Here is a 23,679-nt window from a genome sequence, read left to right on the forward strand (position 1 = left end):
AAGGCTTTATTATTTTTAAACTCCCTAAAACAGAAGTTGGATCTCTGTTTAGAGCAGTTACAAAACAGGGACTGAATACAGATGATCAAAGGGTCCACTTTGGACAAGTTTGAATGCGTGTCTCAATGAGGGCTTATGGACTGCAGCATTTGGAGATCTCCCTTTCCATAATCAGTGGAAACTAAAACTTGCTACCACCTGATCCAAAGTTACACAAGACTCTGGTATGTACACTAATCACTTCTGTACATTCCCTATTTTCTTCAGTGTAAAAATCAGTTCTATTGAAGATACAGGAATGAGCCACTCCTAAGATTCACTACCAGTCGATGTTGACAGTATTGAGCTGGAAGATAAATACTGCTTACAGTAGTTTATAATAGGATTATAATCAACATCAGTCTCTTAGGGCAATGGAGAGGACTAATTGTAACACATGACTGCTGCAGGAGGCCTTGCCCCCACAAAGTCAAACTAGAAAAGTACTGTACCTGTGGAATTTCTTTCAATCACCCTAGAACAACAACTGCTATATCAGGGGAAATGTCCTTGCTTCATGATATGTACAAAATCATCAACTTGGGAAGCACTTTTCCAATATGAAAGTATATTGATAGTGGTGAACTGAACCATGTTTTTTTCCCAGCTTCTATACTTCAAATATACTTCTATACTTATTTGAGAGATTAAACAGTTTTATCTTCCTTCATGAATGAACATGAAATTGGGGCAGCGGGAAAGGATCCTTCAATCAATCCAGTCTTCCCTGAATGGTTTCAAACAATCGTTTTGTGCAGGCTAAGGCTGTAGCCGGGCCCAATGCTTTGCTGATTGCTGTATTTCATTATTGCTACGAAAATTCTTGAACTCTTACGGCATGCTGTGCTCAAGGAGATTATGTTCCCCACTAGAGGGCACCATTCAGCTTGCTATCCCTGGGTCTTTGCCTCTCACGCTATTGCAAGCCCATTTATTTCATTAAAAAAACAGTTATAAAAAGCAGGATGTGGTGAAAATAAACTAGAATCACAGTTCTGTTACTTCTTTCTTTCATAGTATTTTCTTCTTCCTGTACAAACCCAGCACATTATTTAATTTACACTATAACTTTCAGTCTATTTAAAATCCCATTGGAAAATAAATTAACAAACACATTTGTAAAAATATGGCAGGCTGCAAGAAATGCTGTTAAACAATCTTTTCTTTAAAAAAAAAGCCATACAACTCTTTGATTGAGAATAAATTAAAAATGTAAAAAAATAGTTACACACACTTTGTACATTCACTTTACAAAAATGAAACAAGTGCAAAACAACAATGGCAACAAAAAGGATTTGTACAGAAATAAATATGTTTGATGATCTAACTCATTGCTGTTAATACAATAGTCTGTTATGTTTAATGTCCTTTTTATGTCAGCTGGAAAAAAATAGTGCAATGTTGTAATTAAAAATGCAGCACAGCAACCAATATTTCTAAGCAGTCCAGGTGCTCTTCATGGATTCATCTGGAATTTGCAGCTGCCGAGACCTTCTTGTGCCCAGCAGTTCTTCCATCCTACACATGAATACCCTTCACTGCTTGCTTGATACTTTCCAGCAGAGCCTTGCAGTCTGGGGAATAGTCCCTTTCCAGATTGCTGTACATATCTGTGAGTGTATTCACATAGGCTTCAAAATTCTGCTCACTGATTGGGCCCTAAAGAAAGACAAAGGCATGACCCAAAACAAAGGAATCAAAGATCAGCAGAACATTAGAGAGAGACAGAAGATTCCTTATCTGTTAACTGCAGACATGAATCTGGCTGAGATACATGAGAACTGAGCTTTTAAAATTTAAGTCAGAACTTTGTTTTCTGGTGAAAGCATGTCAAAATCTGTTGGAATCATGTTGAATGGACACCCCTTTTCTCTCTCTCCCTCCCCTTTTTACTTTAAGTGCATTAACTTGTAATGCTAATATACTCACCATATTACTAACAAGTAAAAGACTTGTCTGTACCATCTGCCCCAGATGACCCAGAAGTTGCTGCTGGCAGATATTTGCAATTCTTCATCATCTGTGGCACATCACAAGGAGGTCTATCCAGATACCACTTTTTTTTTTTTTTTTTGGTCTTAAAAACACAGACATATGGAGGCTTGATGGAGTCACAATATGATTCAAGGCAGAGGCAAGTGACTTTTTGCCTAGGGGCTGTGTGTGTGAGTGTTTCAGCCTCTGAATATATATGGGTGACGTATCTACTTCAGTGTCTCAACATGTGGTCCTTGGCCACAGATATTGTGGCTATATAACAATGGGGAGCCCCATTGTTACTTTACTCACTTTTCCCTCTTGCTGATGATTGTCATCTGCTTTGCAGCAGAAGTGGAATTTTATTTCCCTGCTGCCATTAATGGAAGGAGACCAAGTAACTTGGTCTATATTGGTCCCCTGCTCATGGGGCTGGCAGGGACCAGATGCTGGTTTCCCATTGGTAATGTTGGCAAGTAAAAACAGTCCACAGTATGTCATTGGCAATGTCACTGCATATATGTCTATGAATTCACAGTTTGTTCAGCCCTTGGATTAGACACCTGAGAAGAAAATAATTATCCATCTTCATGTTAGTTGTGAAAGACAGTGTAAGTTATCTCTTATCTCTCTACCAGATGAGTTGCCCCATTCCAAAAATATTAGTTTTTTGTATTTAAGGTATTACCATTATTCTATCCAGAATTGATAATATACCTTTTTTGTAATTTCACAGTGCGATTAATGGATTCTGCATCATAACTGTCCATTTGACAGCCCTGCTAGATGCCACCATATACTTCTCTATTCTTGGACTCTTAGAGAAACTGCAGAATCCTTAGTCACAAACATACCATTTGTGGAAGTTGAATGTCGGCAAGACTGGAGATGAGGGCTTGGCTTAGGCCAGCTAGCTCCTTTAATAGGCTCTCATTATTCTGCTCTATCAGTTTATTCTCTTCTTCTATGGTTTTCAGATTGCTCTCCATTGATGTGATCTGAATCCATGAAGAAAAATGAGAGATGGCAGGATGAATATTTAGGCTCTTGATACAAAACTACAACTACGTACAAGAACTTGCTCAGAAGACACAGGACCAAGCAGAGAAGATGCAATCCTGAGGCCCACAAAATCATGTTACCGATTTTCATCAGAAAAATGGCCAAGTTTAGCAGCATGTTGTTGTTGTTTTTTAAAAAAGTGTAGAAATTGAAGTTGTTTGCCTCCTGCTTCAATTTCCACCTAATGTGCTCCCCCCACCAACCTTTCCCCACAGCTCCAAATTGTGGAAATTTGCCCATCTCCACTCTAGACAGCAGCAGCAACCCTGCAGGATGAAAAGAACAAGTATTTGTTTGGTTGGCTGCTTGTTTTGTGGGAGTTCACAAGTGGATGAAAGGCCCCAATCTGACAAAACAGGAGGAGGCTTAGTGGTTGGTTAAAAATGCCTGGTAAAAAAAGAGTTTTGCTATTAGGCACAGAAAAAAAGAAGCAAGCAAACTGCTGTTTGTACTGCTGATTTTTTCTTACAGCATCCCTGCTGACTCACCACAATAGCAACAACCCTGGTATTAGCACTAGAACTAGGTAAGGCTATGATGTAGGATGACTGAGATTATAAGCATTTCTGAATGGAAAGGGTGAAATATAAAAGAAACAGAATAGAAAATAGAGGCACACTCTTCACCAAGCAAGGCCGACACAAATATGATCTTGAAAGGCCTGACTTTCCATCAGAGTAAATAGTCCTAGGCTAAGTGGACCAATGAAACCTATACATTCAAAATATTTCAGATGATATGAGTCAAGTAAGAACAAAGCAAAGACTCTGGCAGGTCAGTCTATTTTGTTCAGGCTTCATTGGCCATCATAATAAGCTGCACATTTTCCATGAGTTCCTCATCACTTTGCAGTTCTCATCACTATTTGCATGCTGCTACAATGCCAGATTTATGGGTGCAATTATAGGACTGCATGCTATGCATTACAACCAAATCTATATTTAGGGAATATGCAGTACATATTCATCATTCCAAAGATAGAGATTTAGTCACTTCTTGCGAAGGTGGTAACTGTTTGGTAAAATGGAAACATCTAAGTAACTCTTCTGTGCTCAGGAAGAAAAGAAGGGATTCCATGGAGCAGAGCCCCTGCAAGTTGCCTACAGTTCCTTCTCACCATATTTCACTGGAATGGGGGCTCTGCAGGCAGCTTCTATTTAGAATTAGTGGTCTGCAGATAACCAGGCCACAAGCCAGATAGGATTTTAAAAGTTATAAACAGCACTTTGAATTTCAGCCAGGAATAAACTTGTAACCTATGCAGGTCCTCCTGTATTAGTCTTACATCAGAGTAGGTCCTGTTAACATGCAGGATACTACACTGTGCCATAGTTCTTGATGACTGTCAAGTGCAGTCTCATGTAGAGCTCATTACCATATTCTACCCTGAAGTGATGAGGATGTGAGTGACATAGCCACAGTCTTCTTCTCTAGGATTGGCCATAACTGACACACCAGTCATATCTGGGCAAAGGCCCTCCTGGCCATAGCTTCCAACTTCTGTTCTTCTAGGAAATGAGAGTACAGGACTTTGAGATTGCTCACCAGCTCTTTCTAGGACAGTCAAACTGCAGTTGGTATTATTCTGGAATCAGCCAGCTTCTGAACCCGCAGCCTTAGCCTCCAGACCCTGGGTTAAGACTTCTACCACATATTGATGAAACCATCTGCCAGCCAGTATGATCTATTATATGCCTGGGATGGACTAATCTAATTGGATTTATCTCCTTGCGGAGGTCAGTAATGCCAGTCAACTCCATGGTCATTCATTAAAAAGTGATCTGTCTATGACAATGGAGTAGTTTTATATTTACCACCACCAGATCATGCCCCAATTGCTCCAAGGTATAAATCAGGTCTAATATGTGGTTTCCTATTCATGAGACTATGATAATTTGTGACAAGCCCATAGTTGTCATGATGACTATGAAATCCCAGACTGCCTCAGAACAACACCTCCTCAGGGATGGCTGGTTGAGATCGCCTATACCATCAACCCAGGTGTCTCAACCACCAACCACAGTGGGTGGGTTGAGATGATGGTACAATGATATATTAGCTCTCTTAATTCCTTTCTCCAATCCTTTCCTTCTCTTTACCTGCTCTTTCACAACATATCACTTTACTAATATAAAAATCTTTCATTTTTCTTCTTCCTTTATTTCCAATAGATCTGGCAAACATTCCTAGACTCAGCCTCAAGCAATATGAACCATTTGCCATGTCAAGATAGTCAGCATTCTAAAACTCAGCTGGTAGTGCTCAGCAGCAGCCAAGGCCTTTGTGTGGTCCAACCAGGAAGAGGCAGAACATGTGCCAACTGGCAAATAGCACACAGGGAAGTGTTCATGTGTTGTTCATGCTGTTGCCATCTGTCACTATGGCCCCTTTTCCTATTCTTCTGAGAATGAGCTACACATAGAGAATGCTTGAGCTGACCTGGTCACCAGTATTGCTTCCTTCACCAGCAATGGCCTTCATTTTCTTCTAAACAAAGCTAATTTAGCAGGGGACCTGATCCTTCAATCACTAAAAGGGGTGGCTGGGGCAAAATATGTATTATTGCTATGTCTCAGTGAGGTAGTTTCATTCTTACCTGTGTCTGAAGTTTCATCATATCAGCTTCAATTTTAAGGTTGGATTCATTTAGTTCTTTAATTTCTTCATCCAAATGTCTGATTTCCTCTTCATTCTCTAAACCTGCACAAGATTTACTAGCTCAAGTCAAGTATAAAATGATGTCTTCCTGAAAGTATTAACATCCATCTTTAGGAACATTGTGAAATAGTTTCTGGGGCTTAAATTGGTTAAATACCTGCCCATTTAACTGAAATCAAAACTATATATTTGCAATTTCATTCTACACCTATCAGAATCAGAATCAAACTCTCCATTGTAACATATCAAGCACAATGAAGGACTCTCAAAAGGCTCATGCATGTCACTACATTTCTCAATATTTTCCTTGTCTTCCTGCTATACTATTTATTCCTATGCCTGATCCTGAGTAAGTTTTATATCTGGAGTCTAAAAGGAATGCAATGTTCATATGCAATTTATACACCAATTTCAGCTATATTTATATATCAGTTTCAACTATATGGAACAGGTCCAAAGGTCAAGCTACATGTGTTATATTATATAGGGATAGAAATTGCTGGCATATCAGTAATATAAAGCGGTAAGGTGAGAAATTTAGATTTAGAATGAATGCAAGTATATTTATGCACATTGTATAGTCATAAACTTTAATAGTTTTGAAAAGGGATTCAGAGAGCAGAAGATTATCAATAGTGGCTAATCGTAATGACTATATGTTACTTATAGTCAATATCTATTGTTGGAGGACAGAGAGCAAGATGTATCCCATAGATACAGTGGGAAAAGAATACATAGTCAAACCTTTTGCAATAACACTGCTGTAATGCAACACAATGGTTCTTATAATTCTCAGTAAATCAGTGGGTTGATGCTACATTCATACAATCTAATCGCCTTACCTCCACTTGCTTTCAATTTAACAGTCATTAGTTCTTCAGATATTTTGCCTTTTTTTAAGGCTTGTGCATTCAGAGGACATCCAGACAAACTAAAAAGAGTAGGAAAGGGGACCTATATGAAAGTTGAAACATATTTTGATTGCCACAATTCAGCTTCCAAGGTCTTGTCAGTACAAGTCCGTTTTGCTGCACTGCTTATTATGCTTCACTCTTGTAATCATGTTAATACAATATTATTCATTGTGTATGATTTCCAGTGACATGCCTACACAGCTGTTACCTCTTTCAACTCATTGTTCAGTTGTGTTATGGATGTACCTTGATAGCAATTGCTCCAAAGCACCAAATCTGATACATTTGCACTACTGTTTTGGTAATGGCCAAAGCAGCTACATTCATGCTGTGAAATCTATGATCCCGAAGTTACATTAGAAGCTCAACAGAACAATTTACAGTATGAACAGCTCATAATGTTCATTTTCAAAGGTCTACAAAATATTTGTTCAGCGACTCAGTCCTAGGAATAATTTACTGTTATATAGTATGTATAAGTGTTCTTTAAAGGTCCTAGGACTCGTTCATCCAAAAAAGATGAGTTATTCAAAACGCATGCAAAATCCTAACAAGATTTTTCCTATCAGTTGAATAGGGTTGTTAAATTAACAAAATTGCATTGATTTGCTGATATTTTCTAGGAGAAGGGAAAAAGGGAATAAAGACAAAATGATACCTTCTGTGGGTGACAAAAACATTATTAACGTGACCCAGCCCATTGCAGCCTGGCAAAGGGCAGTGTGGCAGCTCTTGCTTGTTCAACTTCCATGGCAGTGAAGATCCATTGAGAGGACTTTCCTTCTGTCTCTTGGCAGCCATAGGACAACCTGATGCTGTGCGATGGGAAGTGTATTTACCTGATACATGACCTTGGCCATCACAGCCTAGCACTGGACATCTATAGGAGCACAGCAAAACTGATGTTTGTCTAAAGATCTCTCTAACAACTCTAAGGGCTCATAAAAATATATTCAAATTAGCAAAATAACATGCATGTCCAGGTTTTTTAATGGAAAGCTCTTAGCATATTTGATCCCACAAGTGACATAAATCACTAGAGCTATAATATGGGTTGATTTGGGGTTAGTGTCCTGTGTTAAGCCACATTATATCTTGGCATTTTCTGTGAACTTAACTTTTGTGTTAACCCACCCATTGCATTTAGTGAACAAGCCAAAGTTAACCTAATCATTACTATCACAGCCACTTTAAAAGATTTAAAATATTCAGTAAGGTTCGTCATGAAGACTGGACAATTGTTACATTTATCAGCCAATTTATCTGCATGGAAAATTACCAATCATAAAATCAGGGTAGGAAAAAGAAGATTTGCTGAGACCATAAACAGGTGAAGGCTTAGAAACTTTCCTGCATAACATCTTTTTGGCTACATCAGGAATAACATAGTTTATTTCAATTTGTTATTATGTATGCATAAGTTAGTGAGACCAGCTGGGATGTGCTTTATGATTACTTACTTAAGTTCAGGATCTTCTTTCTCTTCCTTTGTAGGAGTCACTTTCAGACCACCTTTCCTGGCCCGAGGACAGCCAGATAAACTAAAGAAAAGTATGCAAAGCAGTTTATTTCCCTTCCTGACTTCCTAGTATTTTATCTCTATATAAGTAAAGGGTCTGTACCTTCTGTGAGAGGCATAATTTCCTGTCACATGACCAGAGCCATCACATCCAGGAGTGGGACACCTATGAAATAAAATATAGAGAAAAAGATGAACTATTTAAATGAATCCTACCTTATTAAATAGAGAACTTAAGAAAAGTTTGCATAGGACTTCCTTGCATTCCTCTTTTGGTACTTCACAGTGGAAATACAGAAAATGCTTTAAAAATACAAAAAATGTCTAGGAAAAACAGCAGTTTCTGAGGGAAGGTAATGTTCTGTAGACTCATCTACTAGGACAACCTCCATAATTTTTCTGATTGGATATTTAGATACTGGATGGGAGGTAATTTACCTTGCATCTGATATGCTGAATCAGCATGCCAGTGGGCATGCTGACTGGCATTTAGAAGAGCTGTAGTCCAACACATCTTGGGAAAGCTTGGCACAGACTCATCTGCTAAGTCAAGCAAGTAACTCCTAAGAACTGCATGGTGTAAGGGGAAGCTGAGTGGAAAAAATGGTTTTATTCTGTTGAGGAGCTAAATGCTGGAGTAATACCACCCTCAGGATTGTTTTAAACAAAAACAAGTAGGTCTTTTTTTTAAAAAAAGGCATTATTATTTCTTTATACATTTTTATCTACTTTGATTATCTTGCATAGGAAGAACTGAGATGACATACTGTATGTATACAGAACTACCTTTCTTTTTCTCTTCCCCTCACTCACCATTTTTGGATCAACTACCTTTTTATCTAGCTCTCCTCAAACCACAATTTCTAGAAAAGCCTGTACTTCAGTGTTGTTATGCCCAGTATAGTATACTGGCTGTGTTGAAACAGCCTTGGTTTCTAAATGTGTGCTTGCATATGGTGGATGGAACATCTCAGAAGTAACTTAGTCAAGCCATGGAAGATCATTTTTATATATAATCACTGCTGTGAGAAAACTATATGCACAAAAATGGAAAGATCCTGAAATATCCACAGTGGAGGAATGGTTGGTGAAGATGACGGCTCTAGCAGAGATGGCAAAATTAACTTGTTTGCTTAGAGAAATATCAATTATTACATTTATTAGTGACTGGAAACCCCTTATGGACTTTTTGCTGAAAAAAGAAAAAGATGAACTGATGATTTATGGATTTGATGATTAGAAAGGGTAGATTATGAAAATAAGGAAACTTTGATGTAAACTTAGGGAGGGTAAAATATAAATGTACGTATAACTGCTCTTAAGGAGATCAGAAGCCACTTCTTTTTATTCTTTCTTTTTCCTTTGTTTCTATCTCTTTTTCTTTATCTCTTTTTCACTTTTCTATTACTTTTCTCTATTTCTCTTATCTTTAACTTAAATTTTATATTGTTTTTACTCTGTGGAAAAGATAGATAGATAGATAGATAGATAGATAGATAGATAGATAGATAGATAGATAGATAGATAGATAGATAGCTTAGGCAGGGACTCCTCGTTCAAGGAGATTCCGCCACTACTGAAATTCACAGGCATCCTGAAAACAAGCTGTGATGCTCTCTGTGAGAGAGGGTGTGTGTGCACACTGCATTTTAGCAGCCAACAAAATATAATTCAAGCTGCAACTTTTCTTACAAATTGCTCCAACTGTTAGCAATTTAGAAGGAGGCTTTGATTGGTGCTGTAAAGCATATTGCCCACAAGTAACCTACTTCTGATATATACCTTGATGGGCAATCAGTTACTTTGAGTGAAAAAGCTGAAGGTACAATAGGAATGTATCTGTATCTGTATGTACATATTTTAATATTTATGTATTTTTATACTGCCAATTTCACTCCCAGTAGTTTACAATCACATAAAACTATTGATAAAACATAAAGCACATCACTCTGCCACACACAAAAAAACAAGCCCTGGCACCAGAGCAATTCCTACACTCTTCAAACATGTGAAAATGCTCAGACTTGACTGCCCTATAGAAAACTGTAAAAGGGACATTGTCTGGACCTCTGAAGGTAAGGTGTTCCATAGGAGAGGGAAATAACTTGCAGAGCAATGCACTGTGCTCGCTCTCTTTTGATCTCATCTGGGAAGAGGCTCTTAACATATTCCTCGGGACTGAATGCACTGAACAGGTCAACTCTCCCTGAAGTAAAGTTGTGGGGCAGGTCTATGAGACTCAGAACATTGTCTAGAGTCAAGATTGGAGTGTCACACTAGAACAAAATTTCCAGCCGTTCATTTTCAAAAGGGGCTATTCCTGAAAGCGTTCTGCAGCAGGCATACTTATGCACTTCTCCCATGAGCTCTGACCTGAACCTTGGGCCAAAGCCTTATTCCTCAGCACAGGGCCACTCCCCCAGCAGCAGGTGACCAGGTAAATAGAAAACATGCCAAATGTCAATAGCCGAGTTTGCCCATCCTCTTCGTTGTCTTCTCATTCTTTGTCTGTGGGATTTCCTTCCAGGTTTTAAAAAGACATTAAGATTCAACTATTATTAATGGTCCTAATAGAATTATTTTTCTTTGCTTTATTGCACTCATGGCAGCATCCAGTTTAGAGGACCTTTGGATCAGCCTGTTCTCCATGCAATCAACCTGGTAGGACTGCATCATTCTAATTCTTATTCTATTAGAAACTCGTCAGAAAAGTGGGGGTGGGGGATAAGTCCCCAATTCCACCATGGAGGACAAGAGGTTTAGCACAATGCTTATCTAACTGGATCCTTTCTTACCCATGTACTGGAGCTAGCACATTCATCCTAACACTCCATCATGTAGTTTTAATTGCATGGGATTGGAATGGCCAAAGAAAGCTAAAGAAAGAAAATATTCCTGAAAACAATGATTTATGATATTTGAAACATTGAGTACAAATAGCCTTACTTGCTGCTTTTATTAAATAATGGATTTTGATGCAAGCAGAATCTGTAAAGGAATGTATCAGTCAATACTTCCCCTTTCTTTGGAACAAATACATACTTAAGCTCTTGAGAACTGGCAGCCATTAAGGATTTTAACGTCTTGTCAGCCAAGGGACATCCAGAGACACTAAGAAAATCAAATGTAAAAGAGTTTCTTAAGGTTGCTGTAACAAAATAATAATAATGATGATTACATGTTTTCTTTTAAAAAAGTAAACTAAAAGCTTAACCAAAGTAAGACTCACCAAATCTAAGGCTGCAGTATTTTTTGTATCTTAAATTCAGTAAGTACATGCAGGTGAAGGCAGTCTTGTGGATTACCCAAATCCAAACTATTTGGGGTTTTAGAGGTTTGGTTTTTTTTTAATTGGGCCTAGAAATGTATATTGGTCATGGAAAATACATAGCTATTACTATTAATTATAAACTGCAATCCTGTATCCCTGTATTTTGTTATTAAATGCTCTCACATTTCATTTCTTTACCTGCGGTGAGATGCATAGTTTCCTGTCACATGACCACTGCCATCACATCCTGGAGTTGGACACCTAAAGAAATAAAGTGAACCAGTCAGACACAAATTAACTGGGTGGGGGTGAGAGAAGCATTTTTGTTTCTCTTTGAAAAAAAAAAAAACATAAGGGGGAATAACCATGTTCTGCTGGAGAACCATGTTCTGCTGTTATCCATGGTCACTGGGTTGTGCAAAATATTTGATGTATTGGGGTAGCCACATACTCCGGTAGGGTTGGCACAGTTGCTTTGAGGGCTGCCTGTGTCAGTGTTTTTCAACCTCAGCAACTTTAAGGTGTCTGGACTTCAACTCCCAGAATTCCTCAGCCAGCTAGCTGAAGTCCACACATCTTAAAGTTGCTAAGGTTGAGAAACACTGTCCTGGAGGATCTTCCTGCCTCTGTGCTTTGAGGAGAGGCACTCTATTCAAGCCACCATGCTTTGTGAAGTGTTCCTTCAAATGCTTTATATAGTACTATGTGTTATCAATGAGGATTGATAACACTGTCTGTCTTCTCCCTGTCCTTGTGATGGACTTTGGCAAAGTCTGATTTAGGGCTAAGCAAGCTCACATAAGCAATCTTTTCAATAGTATGTTCTGAAATCACACAAGGGGGAGAATAGTTTCTCTTTGTATGCATACCAGGCACTTGGTTTAATTCCTCTTTATCAGGATCTGAACCTTACTTCATATCCTGGTTTGTAGATAAATTAAACCTCTGCTTTTTACACGCAATGGAAACAGTGATATCCAGGCATCAGACATCTGGAACTTTAGTAGTCCTTCCTCCCCCCCCCCCCTTTGTTCACCTCTACCGTCTGGCTGACACACCTTTTATTTCCCTTTTTTTGTCTGTTCTGCTTCTCCAGTAGAACTTTTCTGTCTGAGCTGCAATAATCTGGCTGACCACTACAGTTAGAGCTTTTTGTATCTCTTTGCTCCCATCTAGTGGTTGTCCATATTTTTGCAGCAGCCAAATATGGTAGTTCTCCACTCCATGTCCTATAGGATGAGACTAGATCCCCTGAGTTAAATGCAGAGGATTGTGGAGCAGAAAGGAAATGCACAAGACAAAAGAAATAGCTGAGCCTGGGGCAAGCTTCCAAGCCTTTTTTGAAACTCCTTTCAGTGGCTTCCACTGCTAGTTAAACAAGAAAAAGAAAGTTCAGTACTGGGATAGCTGATGCTAACATGAGCTGCCCTAAAGACCCCAAAATCCCATATACTGTATATGTATGAAGGAAAGGGATGGGGGGGAAAGGAGAGCAAACATAGAAAGTTGTATATGTATGATGGAGAAATGTGTATGTGAAAGGAAAAGTATAGGTTTGCTGAGAAGTCCTCTAATATTACTGTTTATTTTTATAGTGCTTTGAACTGGAGGTGCATTTAGTTTTAATTCAGTAAAATAACTTCTTGTGACTGTCTTCCTTTCTTTCATCATATCTGCCTTACTTAATGGATATACTAGTGACATTATAATTATTACTAATTGTATAACAAGAACAGTTACACTGGGGTCCCAAGAGGAGGAGGGAAAGAGAGTAGATTGCATGGAAAAATACTGCTTTAATTTAACAAACCAGGGATTATAACACTCTAAGAATTCTCTCTGAGATGGTCTGTGTTTCTTTTTCATATGGGGACAATGAAGATGGAAGTTGCAAAGCCACAGCCAGAAGATTGTAGAGATGAAACTGTGTTGTTTTCTCATAAAGTTTCTAAACCATTCAACTATTTCAGTCAGTTATCCACTAATGACTTGAACCGTCTAACAATTTTCTTTTTTTAAAAATCCTTTTTTTTCTTATGAGGTATTTTAACTGACTATAGCTTTCAGTGATGTCCTTGAAGCATCATTGAATCACCCCATTTTAGCTGTTAAACAATATTTCAGAAATAGGCAATGTACAGTTTTCTTTTAAGTAGCAGTATACCACATAAACAACCTAGTTCATTCTGCAGAATACAACTGCTCTGGTATAATATAATCATTGAAGAGATTCTTCTTTATAATTGCTGTTGTCATTCTAGGTACTTCCTCATGATGGAGCCATTTGTACTACCAATTCTGCCAGCAAATATTTGGTAAATGTTCCTTGCCCTCGGTGTTACCTTTAGACCTATTAAATATTTGTATTTAAACATGTTTGAGTTAAATTGCACAGCCAAGCACATTTTGGATGCACATCAGGATGCAAAACAACCATTACAGATGCTTTAAAATCTCATACAATGCTTACAAGGTTATTACAATATAGACAGAAAAAAAATATATTTAGTGATTAATGTGTTAAACAGTTGTGGGGATCCTGGGAATTAACATCCTGTAACTGGAGTTCTTGAATCATTCAATGGAAAAATATTTTTTTTTCTCCTATAAATTTTATCAGTGTTTTCTTTATACAGGAAAACTAAGCCATAAGTGATCTGAAAATGAAGATGCAACATGGCCAGCAACTATTACATTTAGGTATAAGCATTCAAGTCTGTGCGAATTTGGCTCATAGTCACTTTATTGTCTGAAGGCAGCTCATTTAGGGTTCCTCAATCCCTCAAGCAAATATCCAGTATAGGAGTGATGTCAGAGCTCAAATGAATGAAATGATAGAGCAGGATTTGGCAAAGCAGCATTCATAATAACCCCAAATTCAAAATGTCTTTCAGGATCATATTGCAAAGGACACAAGTATGAACCAACGTGTCTATATGTCTATATTTTCTGAAGTCTGAAAAATCAGGAGTATTCGCGAGTTTTTAACATGAGCAGAACATGAGCAGAAAAAAAAAATCTATCTATCTACTCACGTGATCAGTTCCTTTTTGAGATCTCTTGAATGAAGCTTGAGTTTTGAACTAGGTTCTGAGATATCTGAAGATTTTTTTTCCTCCAGGCCTTCAGGACAGGTTGCAGGATCTTTCTGAAATAATAGTAGAGACTGTTATTTTGAAGCACTGCCATCTTTTAATCCATTTTTCTCCAACCTGATGCCCCCCCCCCCGAAGTTGTGGACTACACATTTTCAGCTAACTAATCTAGTCAGCTAACTCAGGGAAGACAGGAACTGCTGAAAAGAAATGTATTTCTAGTTTAGTGCTATTTAACACAAATCGTCTTAAAATGTAGTGGGAAAAATGCATGGAAATTTTGACTTTTTCATGTGTACTCATTGAAACAGATCCTTGGTTAGGTCTCAGGGGGAAATGTCAAATTGTGCACAAATTATAAACAAAAAGTGATGCTTTTCATTTGTTTTATTATCCCTTATTCTGTTTACTTTGTCCGAAGAATTACCTTACCAACGGAAGTTAGTCAAAATAATGGAATGTCTGATTTTATAAGCTGGTTCCTAGATTGTGGTAAGCCATAATGTGGTCTATTGGACTTTGGTTTAGCAAGATGTATGATTGCAGCCAATGTGATTCAGCTTCTGTCTTGTATGTTGCATGCCACTATGATTTGTTTTACAAACTATGGCTTAACAAGTTGTATGAATCCAACCATACTATCTGGGCAGAAAAAGTAATCAGCATGTTCACCATTGGAGAAGTTCAATACCAAATAATGATTTCAGGGTCACCTTAGATCAACTGTCACCTTAAATCAAAGACTGTACTCACTATTTTTGAGCTCAAATACAAGAGATAACTATTGGAAATAAGTGTATTAATGTGACCTTATCTGTATGCTTGTACAATCTGTCTTTAAACCCAAAAACTACTGTAGAGGCAATCCCCCTAGCATATATACCCTTGTTATTTAATACAAAGTATATTAGACAGAGAGTGGTGGGACAGCTAATATAAAGTAAGCTAAGGGACTTACTGTACCCAGGCATGGGTTGTTTGTTTTTTCTTTTAATCAGCTTTTCCCTATTCTGTTTCTAACGTGATCTCTTATGCTGTCTGTATGTGTGGGTATATGTGTGTCGTCTTATTTGGGAAGCTCACATAGTTACATAGTTCTTTGGATCCTTGCCAGCCTCCATATTCCTACCCATTCAGGGGGAGGGGGAAAAACCCAAATGAAATTCCATTAATGTACAGATGGACATTTATATTGATTTCTGCAAAGACCAGAACATAATGACAACACAAATAACAGATAATAGCATCTGGCACTTTTAACATTTTAAGCCCTGAAATCTTTGGAAAACTGACAGTTGAACTAAACTAAAAGCTCCAGTTATTTCTCAGCATTTTGCTTGCTTGCAGGGGGAGTATCAGCTTTTTCCAATTCAGGATTTTATTATTTATTTATTTATTTATTTATTTTTGAGAAGGGCATCTGGACCACCAGGCTATTTCTTAGTTTGTTAAGGGGGGGAAAAAACCTTCTAGAAATGACCTTCAAGTTGAAAATCAGTTGTGTATATATATCAAAATAATAAAACTAGATATAATAATGATTATTTGCTGCACCTAATATAGTACCTTTATAATTCCCTGCATTACCTAAGACTTTTATCTATATCCAGCATTATTTGCAGCTAATACATTTCAGACATGGATCAGATACAAAATAATTCACATCAAAGGATAGTTTTTTCCCCCTCCCTCATGTATTCCCAAGGCCCATTAGGACAATTCCTTTGATTCATGCATGACCCAGGTATGCTACCATTCTTTTGCCTTTATAATTGCCTCTAGAATGCTAATATAAACATCTCTATTTGACTAATGTTTTCTGTAAATCTTTAGTTTTGGTTTACAACATTTTAAGCTGTTCCAGCTGTTGGAAACTTTACTTACCTAGAAACTTATCCTTGAGGATAGAGATAAATATTATCAGAAAGAATCATAGAATCACAGAATATATGCATTGAATGGGACCTTAGGCAATTTACTTCAAGTCCTGCTTAGAGCTTGACAGTCCTTACCATTAGGAAATTCCTCCTAATATTCACCTTTTCTTTTAATTTCAATTCCTTAGTCTTTGTCCAGAAAGTGCAAAAGCTGGCTTGCAGCTAAACCTCAAAAAAAACCCCAAGATTATGGCAACCAGCTTGATTGATAACTGGCATATAGAGGGAGAAAATGTAGAAGCAGTGAAAGACTTTGTATTTCTAGGTGCGAAGATTACTGCAGATGCTGACTGCAGTCAGGAAATCAGAAGACACTTAATCCTTGGGGGAAGAGCAATGACAAATCTCGATAAAATAGTCAAGAGCAGAGACATCACACTGACAACAAAGGCCCACATAGTTAAAGCAATGGTGTTCCCCGTAGTAACATATGGCTGCGAGAGCTGGACCATAAGGAAGGCTGAGAGAAGGAAGATAGATGCTTTTGAACTGTGGTGTTGGAGGAAAATTCTGAGAGTGCCTTGGACTGCCAGAAGATCAAACCAGTCCATCCTCCAGGAAATAAAGCCAGACTGCTCACTTGAGGGAATGATATTAAAGGCAAAACTGAAATACTTTAGCCACATAATGAGAAGACAGGACACCCTGGAGAAGATGCTGATGCTAGGGAGAGTGGAAGGCAAAAGGAAGAGGGGCCGACCAAGGGCAAGGTGGATGGATGATATTCTAGAGGTGACGGACTCGTCCCTGGGGCAGCTGGGGGTGTTGGCGACCGACAGGAAGCTCTGGCATGGGCTGGTCCATGAAGTCACAAAGAGTCAGAAGTGACTAAATGAATAAACAACAAAGTCTTTGTCCAGCTTTCGGTTTCAACAGAGAACAGATATACCCCATCTTGCATATAACAGCCTTTTAGGTATTTGTATACCAGTGGCATATTTCTCTTAATCTCTCTTGCAACTAAAATGTGAACCATTCCTTATAAGGATTGTTTTCCAGAACCCTTACCATTCTAGTACCTCTTCTCTGAACCTGCTTCAGCTTCTCCATATCTCTTTTAAATTGCATGATCTGGATGTAATGCTTCCATTAATACAGTCCAATACTTCATTTGTCTTTTTAACTGATGCTTTATCCTGCTTGTTCATGTTTAGCTAATGGTCTACTAGTTGTTCTACAGCCTTCAGACAAACACTTCTGCCAAGTCAGGTCTTCAAAATCCTGTACTTATGTATTTAATTTTCTTCCTAACCAGAAGCACAGCTAGTTGGCCTAGTGTTCAAACCTGTCAACATATTAGCTAGCTTCCTAGCCTGGTGTCAGCTACATATTTGATAAGCATCCCTTCCATTCTGTCTTGTAAGGATACTTATAAAGATGTTGAATGGTACCTGGCCAATGATGGAGCCCATGATACTTTTTTTCCAAAATGATGGAGAACCATTTAACGAGCACCCTTTTGTGTATCCTTTGTATTTGGCTATTCAGACTGACAAGATTTATTCATCTTGTCTATAAAGATAAAGAGAGACTATATCAAATGATTATTAAGATCAAATAAAGTAAATTTACTACATCCACAACATTCATCTACCAAACTAGTTGCTCTGTTGTAAGAAGAGAAATGTTTACTTGAGCAGAACTTGTTCTTCTGAAAATGATGCTGGCTGTTGGTCATGATAGTGTTTTGTTTTTTTTTTAATGTTCACAGAGATGACATTTGATAGTAAGTTCTAGTACCTTGCCCAGGACAGATATAAAACCAACTGGTCTGTAGTTTCCCAGGGCCTCCTCCCCCCACCTGTTGAATACTAAGACTATGTTTGCTGTTCTCCAATCTTCTAGCACCTCACCAATTCTCCAGGATTTTTAATCAACGGTTCCGAGATCACTTGTTCAATAGTCTGGGATTTCTTTTCTTTTGTTTGCTATTTTTACTTTTGATTTTGTTACATTTTAGTTGTTTTTTTGTTTCTCAGTTCCTATTTTCTGTATACTAAAATCAATATCAATGCTTAAAAAAAATACTCTGGAATATCATCCAACTGACTTTGGAAAGTTAAATTAGCTTAGCTATGTGGGTGCTTTTAATAGCTTTTCTCCTCTGAGAGAAAACAGATTCAAAGAAGATGTTAAGCAGCTCCAGCTTCTTCTTATTTCCATTATTAACTTTCCTACACAATAGACCAACTGTCTCCTCATTTATTTTCAACATCCCCAACCCCATCTCATAGTATTTTGCATTCTTTACCAGCCTCATCTTATTCTGAGCTCTAGTCTTCCTGACCCTGTTCTTTAAGGTTTGAGCTACTGACTTGTACTCTTCCTTAATTATCAACCACTATTATCACTTTCTATTTTCCCCCCTATAATCTTGTCAGTGAACTCTATATTCATCTTAAGCCTTCCCCTTTTTCCTTGTGATGCGCATCATTTGTGCCTGATTTCAGCTTCTTGTTTTTCAGGATCTTTTAAATTTACTCACATATCTTTAACAGTTTGAGGCCCTGGTGTGCTGCCCACCTTTCATTTCAGTTCTGGCAGTAAAATCTGCCTTCCTCAAGTCCAAGATGCATGACTCATTTCACCCAGCTTTTCCTTTCCTGATTATCTAGAACTCAGAAAGATTGTTGTTGTTGCTGCTGCTTTTGTCCAAGTTGCCTGTCTCCTTCAGCATTTCTCTCTGTTGGTCAGGATTGGGTCCAGAGTAGCTAACTACCTTGTCAGCAGGAGAGATGAGAAATCTCTTGGATCCTCACTCCTAAATAATTATGTTTTTATCTGTTTGCAGATAAATATTCCCATTACCACTATAGTTGAGAATGGTGAATTGATTTTGACCACATCCTCTACCTAGATAGATGTGTAGTAAACTTCCACAGTGGTATCACTTATTTCTTACTCCTTTTAATGCCTAATGTCTAGAACTTTTCTGAGTCTGTTCCTCAGGACCCTTCTTGATAAGGTTGGCAAGATTCTTGCCATTACATGTTCCCTATTTGTGTGAGGTGTAGCCCATCTCTGCCCGAGAGTCCCCTTTACTGGTGATATAAGTCACAATCTAGGAATCTGGATGCTATCATCTTCTTAGCCAATTGTTCAATTCCAGGATTTATTTTGCTTTCCATTCTTGTCCCTTGACCATCAGTGGATGGATTTATACTTTTTAGCTTCTTCACTCTCCTACACTTGCCTTTAAGCTGCTTATCATCCTCTGAGGTATTTATTTCTTTTAGTAGTGTTGTCTCCATGTGGGAAAGCAGAAATAGATAGCAATCAGTTGTAATTCCCAGGGTATTTTATACTTTGTGTGAAATTTCTAAATACTGTGTGTGTATGTATGTGTGTGTGTGTGTATACATATATATATGGAAAACATTTTCAAAATCTCAATATATTATAGGCCTCTTCAATTCCAAATATATATTTTAAAAAATGTAGTTTTCAGTTGAAGATGAGAGGTGGTGGCGGTATTCTGTACCTTAAATTATACTATTATACTCTTTTTTTTTTTTTACTATTACCAAATTTTTCTCCAGCAAAGGATCATTACCTTGTCATGGTGCTGGAGCTTGAGCACCTCAATGATGCCATGAGCTAAACTGTGAAGGGCCACCCAAGACGGGAAGGTCATGACAGAGAGGTCAGGCTAAATGAGAACCCTGGGGAAGGTAATGGCAACCCACCCCAGTATTCTTGCCATGAAAAATAAATGTATCAGTACAACCAGAGATACCATGTCACTATACCATCGGAAGATGAGACTCCCAGGTCAGAAGATGGTCAAAATGCTACTGGGGAGGAAAAGTGGATATGTTCAACTAGCCCCAGAAGTGATGACACAGCTAGCTCAAAGCTGAAAGGACGGCTAGTGGCTGATGGTGCTGGTGAACGGCGAATCCGATGTTCTAAGGATCAACACAACATTGGAACCTGGAATGTGATATCTATGAGCCAGGGCAAACTGGATGTGGTTATTGGTGACATGTCAAGATGAAAGATAGACATGTTGGGTGTCAGTGAACTGAAATGGACTGGAATGGGCCACTTCACATCAGATGACCACCAGATCTACTACTGTGGACAAGAGGACCACAGAAGAAATGGAGTAGCCTTCATAATTAATAGTAAAGTGGCTAAAGCAGTGCTTGGATACAATCCAAAAAAAAGATAGAATGATCTCAATTTGAATTCAAGGCAAGCCATCTAACAGCACAGTGATCCAGTTACATGCCCCAACCACAGATGCTGAAGAAGCTGAAGTAAATCAGCTCTATGAGGATCTGCAGCACCTATTGGACAATACGCCAAAAAGAGATGTTATTTTCATTACAGGAGACTGGAATGCTAAGGTAGGTAGTCAAATGACACCTGGAATTACCGGTAAGCATGGCCTGGGAGAACAAAAATGAAGCAGGACATAGGCTGATAGAATTTTGCCAAGACAACTCACTCTGCATAACAAACACTCTCTTCCAACAACCTAAGAGACGGCTTTATACATGACTTCACCAGATGGACAACACCGAAATCAGATTGACTACATCCTCTGCAGCCAAAGGTGGTGGACATCTATACAGTCGGTAAAAACAAGACCTGGAGCTGACTGTAGTTCAGATCATGAACTTCTTATTACACAATTTAGGATCAGTCTAAAGAGATTAGGGAAGACCCACAGATCAGTTAGATATGAGCTCACTAATATTCCTAAGGAATATGCAGTGGAGGTGAAGAATAGATTTAAGGGATTAGATTTAGTAGATAGGGTCCTGGAAGAACTATGGACAGAAGTTCGCAACATTGTTCAGGAGGCGGCAACAAAATACGTCCCAAAGAAAGAGAAAACCAAGAAGGCAAAATGGCTGTCTGCTGAGACACTAGAAGTAGCCCAAGAAAGAAGGAAAGCAAAAGGCAACAGTGATAGGGGGAGATATGCCCAATTAAATGCAAAATTCCAGAGGTTAGCTAGAAGAGATAAGGAATTATTTTTAAACAAGCAATGCGCGGAAGTGGAAGAAGACAATAGAATAGGAGGGACAAGAGACCTCTTCCAGAAAATTAGAAACATCGGAGGTAAATTCCAGGCCAAAATGGGTATGATCAAAAACAAAGATGGCAAGGACCTAAGAGAAGAAGAAGAGATCAAGAAAAGGTGGCAAGAATATATGGAAGACCTGTATAGGAAGGATAACAATATTGTGGGTAGCTTTGACAGTATGGTCAGTGAGTTAGAGCCAGACATCCTGAAGAGTGGGGTGGATTGGGCCTTAAGAAGCATTGCTAATAACAAGGCAGCAGGAGATGACGGCATCCCAGCTGAACTGTTCAAAATCTTGCAAGATGATGCTGTCAAGGTGATGCATGCCATATACCAGCAAATTTGGAAAACACAAGAATGGCCATCAGATCGGAAAAAAATCCACTTATATCCTCATACCAAAAAAAGGGGAACACTAAAGAATGTTCAAACTATCGAACAGTGGCACTCATTTCACATGCCAGTAAGGTAATGCTCAAGATCCTGCAAGGTAGACTTCAGCAATTCATGGAGCGAGAATTGCCAGATGTACAAGCTGGGTTTAGAAAAGGCAGAGGAACTAGGGACCAAATTGCCAATATCCGCTGGATAATGGAAAAAGCCAGGGAGTTTCAGAAAAAGATCTATTTCTGTTTTATTGACTATTCTAAAGCCTTTGACTGTGTGGTCCATAACAAATTGTGGCAAGTTCTTGGTGGTATGGGGATGCCAAGTCATCTTGTCTGCCTCCTGAAAAATCTGTATAATGACCAAGTAGCAATGGTAAGAACAGACCACGGAACAACAGACTGGTTTGGGAAAGGAGTGTGGCAGGGTTGTATACTCTCACCCTACCTATTCAACTTGTATGCAGAACACATCTGGGCTGGGCTTGAGGAATCCAAGGCTGGAGTTAAAATTGCTGGAAGAAACATTAACTATCTCAGATATGCAGATGATACCACTCTGATGGCTGAAAGTGAAGAGGAACTGAGGAGCCTTATGATGAAGGTGAAAGAAGAAAGTGCAAAAGCTGGCCTGCAGTTAAACCTCAAAAAAAACCCCCAAGATTATGGCAACCAGCTTAATTGATAACTGGCAAATAGAGGGAGAAAACATAGAGGCAGTGACAGACTTTGTATTTCTAGGTGCAAAGATTACTGCATACACTCACTGCAGCCAGGAAATCAGAAGATGCTTAATTCTTGAGAGGAGAGCAATGACAAATCTTAATAAAATAGTTAAGAGCAAAGACATCATACTGACAACAAAGATCCGCATAGTTAAAGCAATGGTGTTCCCCGTAGTAACATATGGCTGTGAGAGCTGGACCATAAGGAAGGCTGAAAGAAGGAAGATAGATGCTTTTGAACTGTGGTGTTGGAGGAAAATTCTGAGAGTGCCTTGGACTGCAAGAAAATCAAACCAGTCCATCCTCCAGGAAATAAAGCCAGACTGCTCACTTGAGGGAATGATATTAAAGGCAAAATTGAAGTACTTTGGCCACATAATGAGAAGACAGGACACCCTGGAAAAGATGATGATGCTAGGGAAAATGGAAGGCAAAAGGAAGAGGGCCTCTTCAAGGGCAAGATGGATAGATTATATTCTAGAGGTGTCGGACTCGTCCTTGGGGGAGCTGGGGGTGACGACTGACAGGAAGCTCTGGCGTGGGCTGGTCCATGAAGCCACGAAGATTCAGTAGCGACTGAATGAATAAACAACAAACCACCAAATTTTTGATGTCTTCATTCAGCATAAACTCTCCTTCCTGCAGTCTTTTGAAATATTCACATATAGCATGTTTAGTTAATTGGACTGTTTAAGATTTAAAATGTAATAGATTAGATATAAATCATTCCACTAACAAATCAGTTTGAATATTGTGGTATATTATTATTAGAATATTGCATTTTGATCCTTTGCTCATGCTAAATTGACATTATGAGGTAATACAGATTGTTAAAAACTGTTATTTGAAGGGATGCTGGGATTTTTACTTTTAACCAATTATTCAATTCATTTCTGTATGCCCCTATGAAATATTTCGTAAATATTTCATAGGCAGTATTTACAATTACAACCTCTAGTGACACCTCAATTTGGACCTGCAGCACTTTCAGCTTCAGAGACTGTTAAATTATTAGAAGTGATTACCAAAATTGTAAGAGTAAAAGACCCCACAATTAA

The 23,679-nt window shown here is 38.4% G+C and overlaps 1 protein-coding gene across 1 annotated transcript in view; it reads right to left on the reverse strand.

The window, feature by feature from the left end:
• Positions 1 to 1,262: 1,262 nt before the first annotated feature.
• ST18 (ST18 C2H2C-type zinc finger transcription factor) overlaps positions 1,263 to 23,679 on the reverse strand; it is a 59,421-nt gene continuing 37,004 nt past the window's right edge. The window contains exons 9-18 of the mRNA XM_063299274.1: positions 14,476 to 14,588; positions 11,639 to 11,701; positions 11,212 to 11,280; positions 8,273 to 8,335; positions 8,111 to 8,191; positions 7,309 to 7,530; positions 6,579 to 6,667; positions 5,675 to 5,778; positions 2,871 to 3,014; positions 1,263 to 1,698 (exon numbers count right to left, since the gene is read on the reverse strand). Of these exons, the coding sequence (XP_063155344.1) occupies positions 1,558 to 1,698; positions 2,871 to 3,014; positions 5,675 to 5,778; positions 6,579 to 6,667; positions 7,309 to 7,530; positions 8,111 to 8,191; positions 8,273 to 8,335; positions 11,212 to 11,280; positions 11,639 to 11,701; positions 14,476 to 14,588 (1,089 nt within the window). The 3' untranslated portion in view covers positions 1,263 to 1,557. The remainder of the gene's footprint in view (positions 1,699 to 2,870; positions 3,015 to 5,674; positions 5,779 to 6,578; positions 6,668 to 7,308; positions 7,531 to 8,110; positions 8,192 to 8,272; positions 8,336 to 11,211; positions 11,281 to 11,638; positions 11,702 to 14,475; positions 14,589 to 23,679) is intronic.

This window comes from Candoia aspera, chromosome 3 (genome assembly GCF_035149785.1).
Source record: "Candoia aspera isolate rCanAsp1 chromosome 3, rCanAsp1.hap2, whole genome shotgun sequence".
In the NCBI taxonomy this organism is placed as follows: domain Eukaryota; kingdom Metazoa; phylum Chordata; class Lepidosauria; order Squamata; family Boidae; genus Candoia; species Candoia aspera.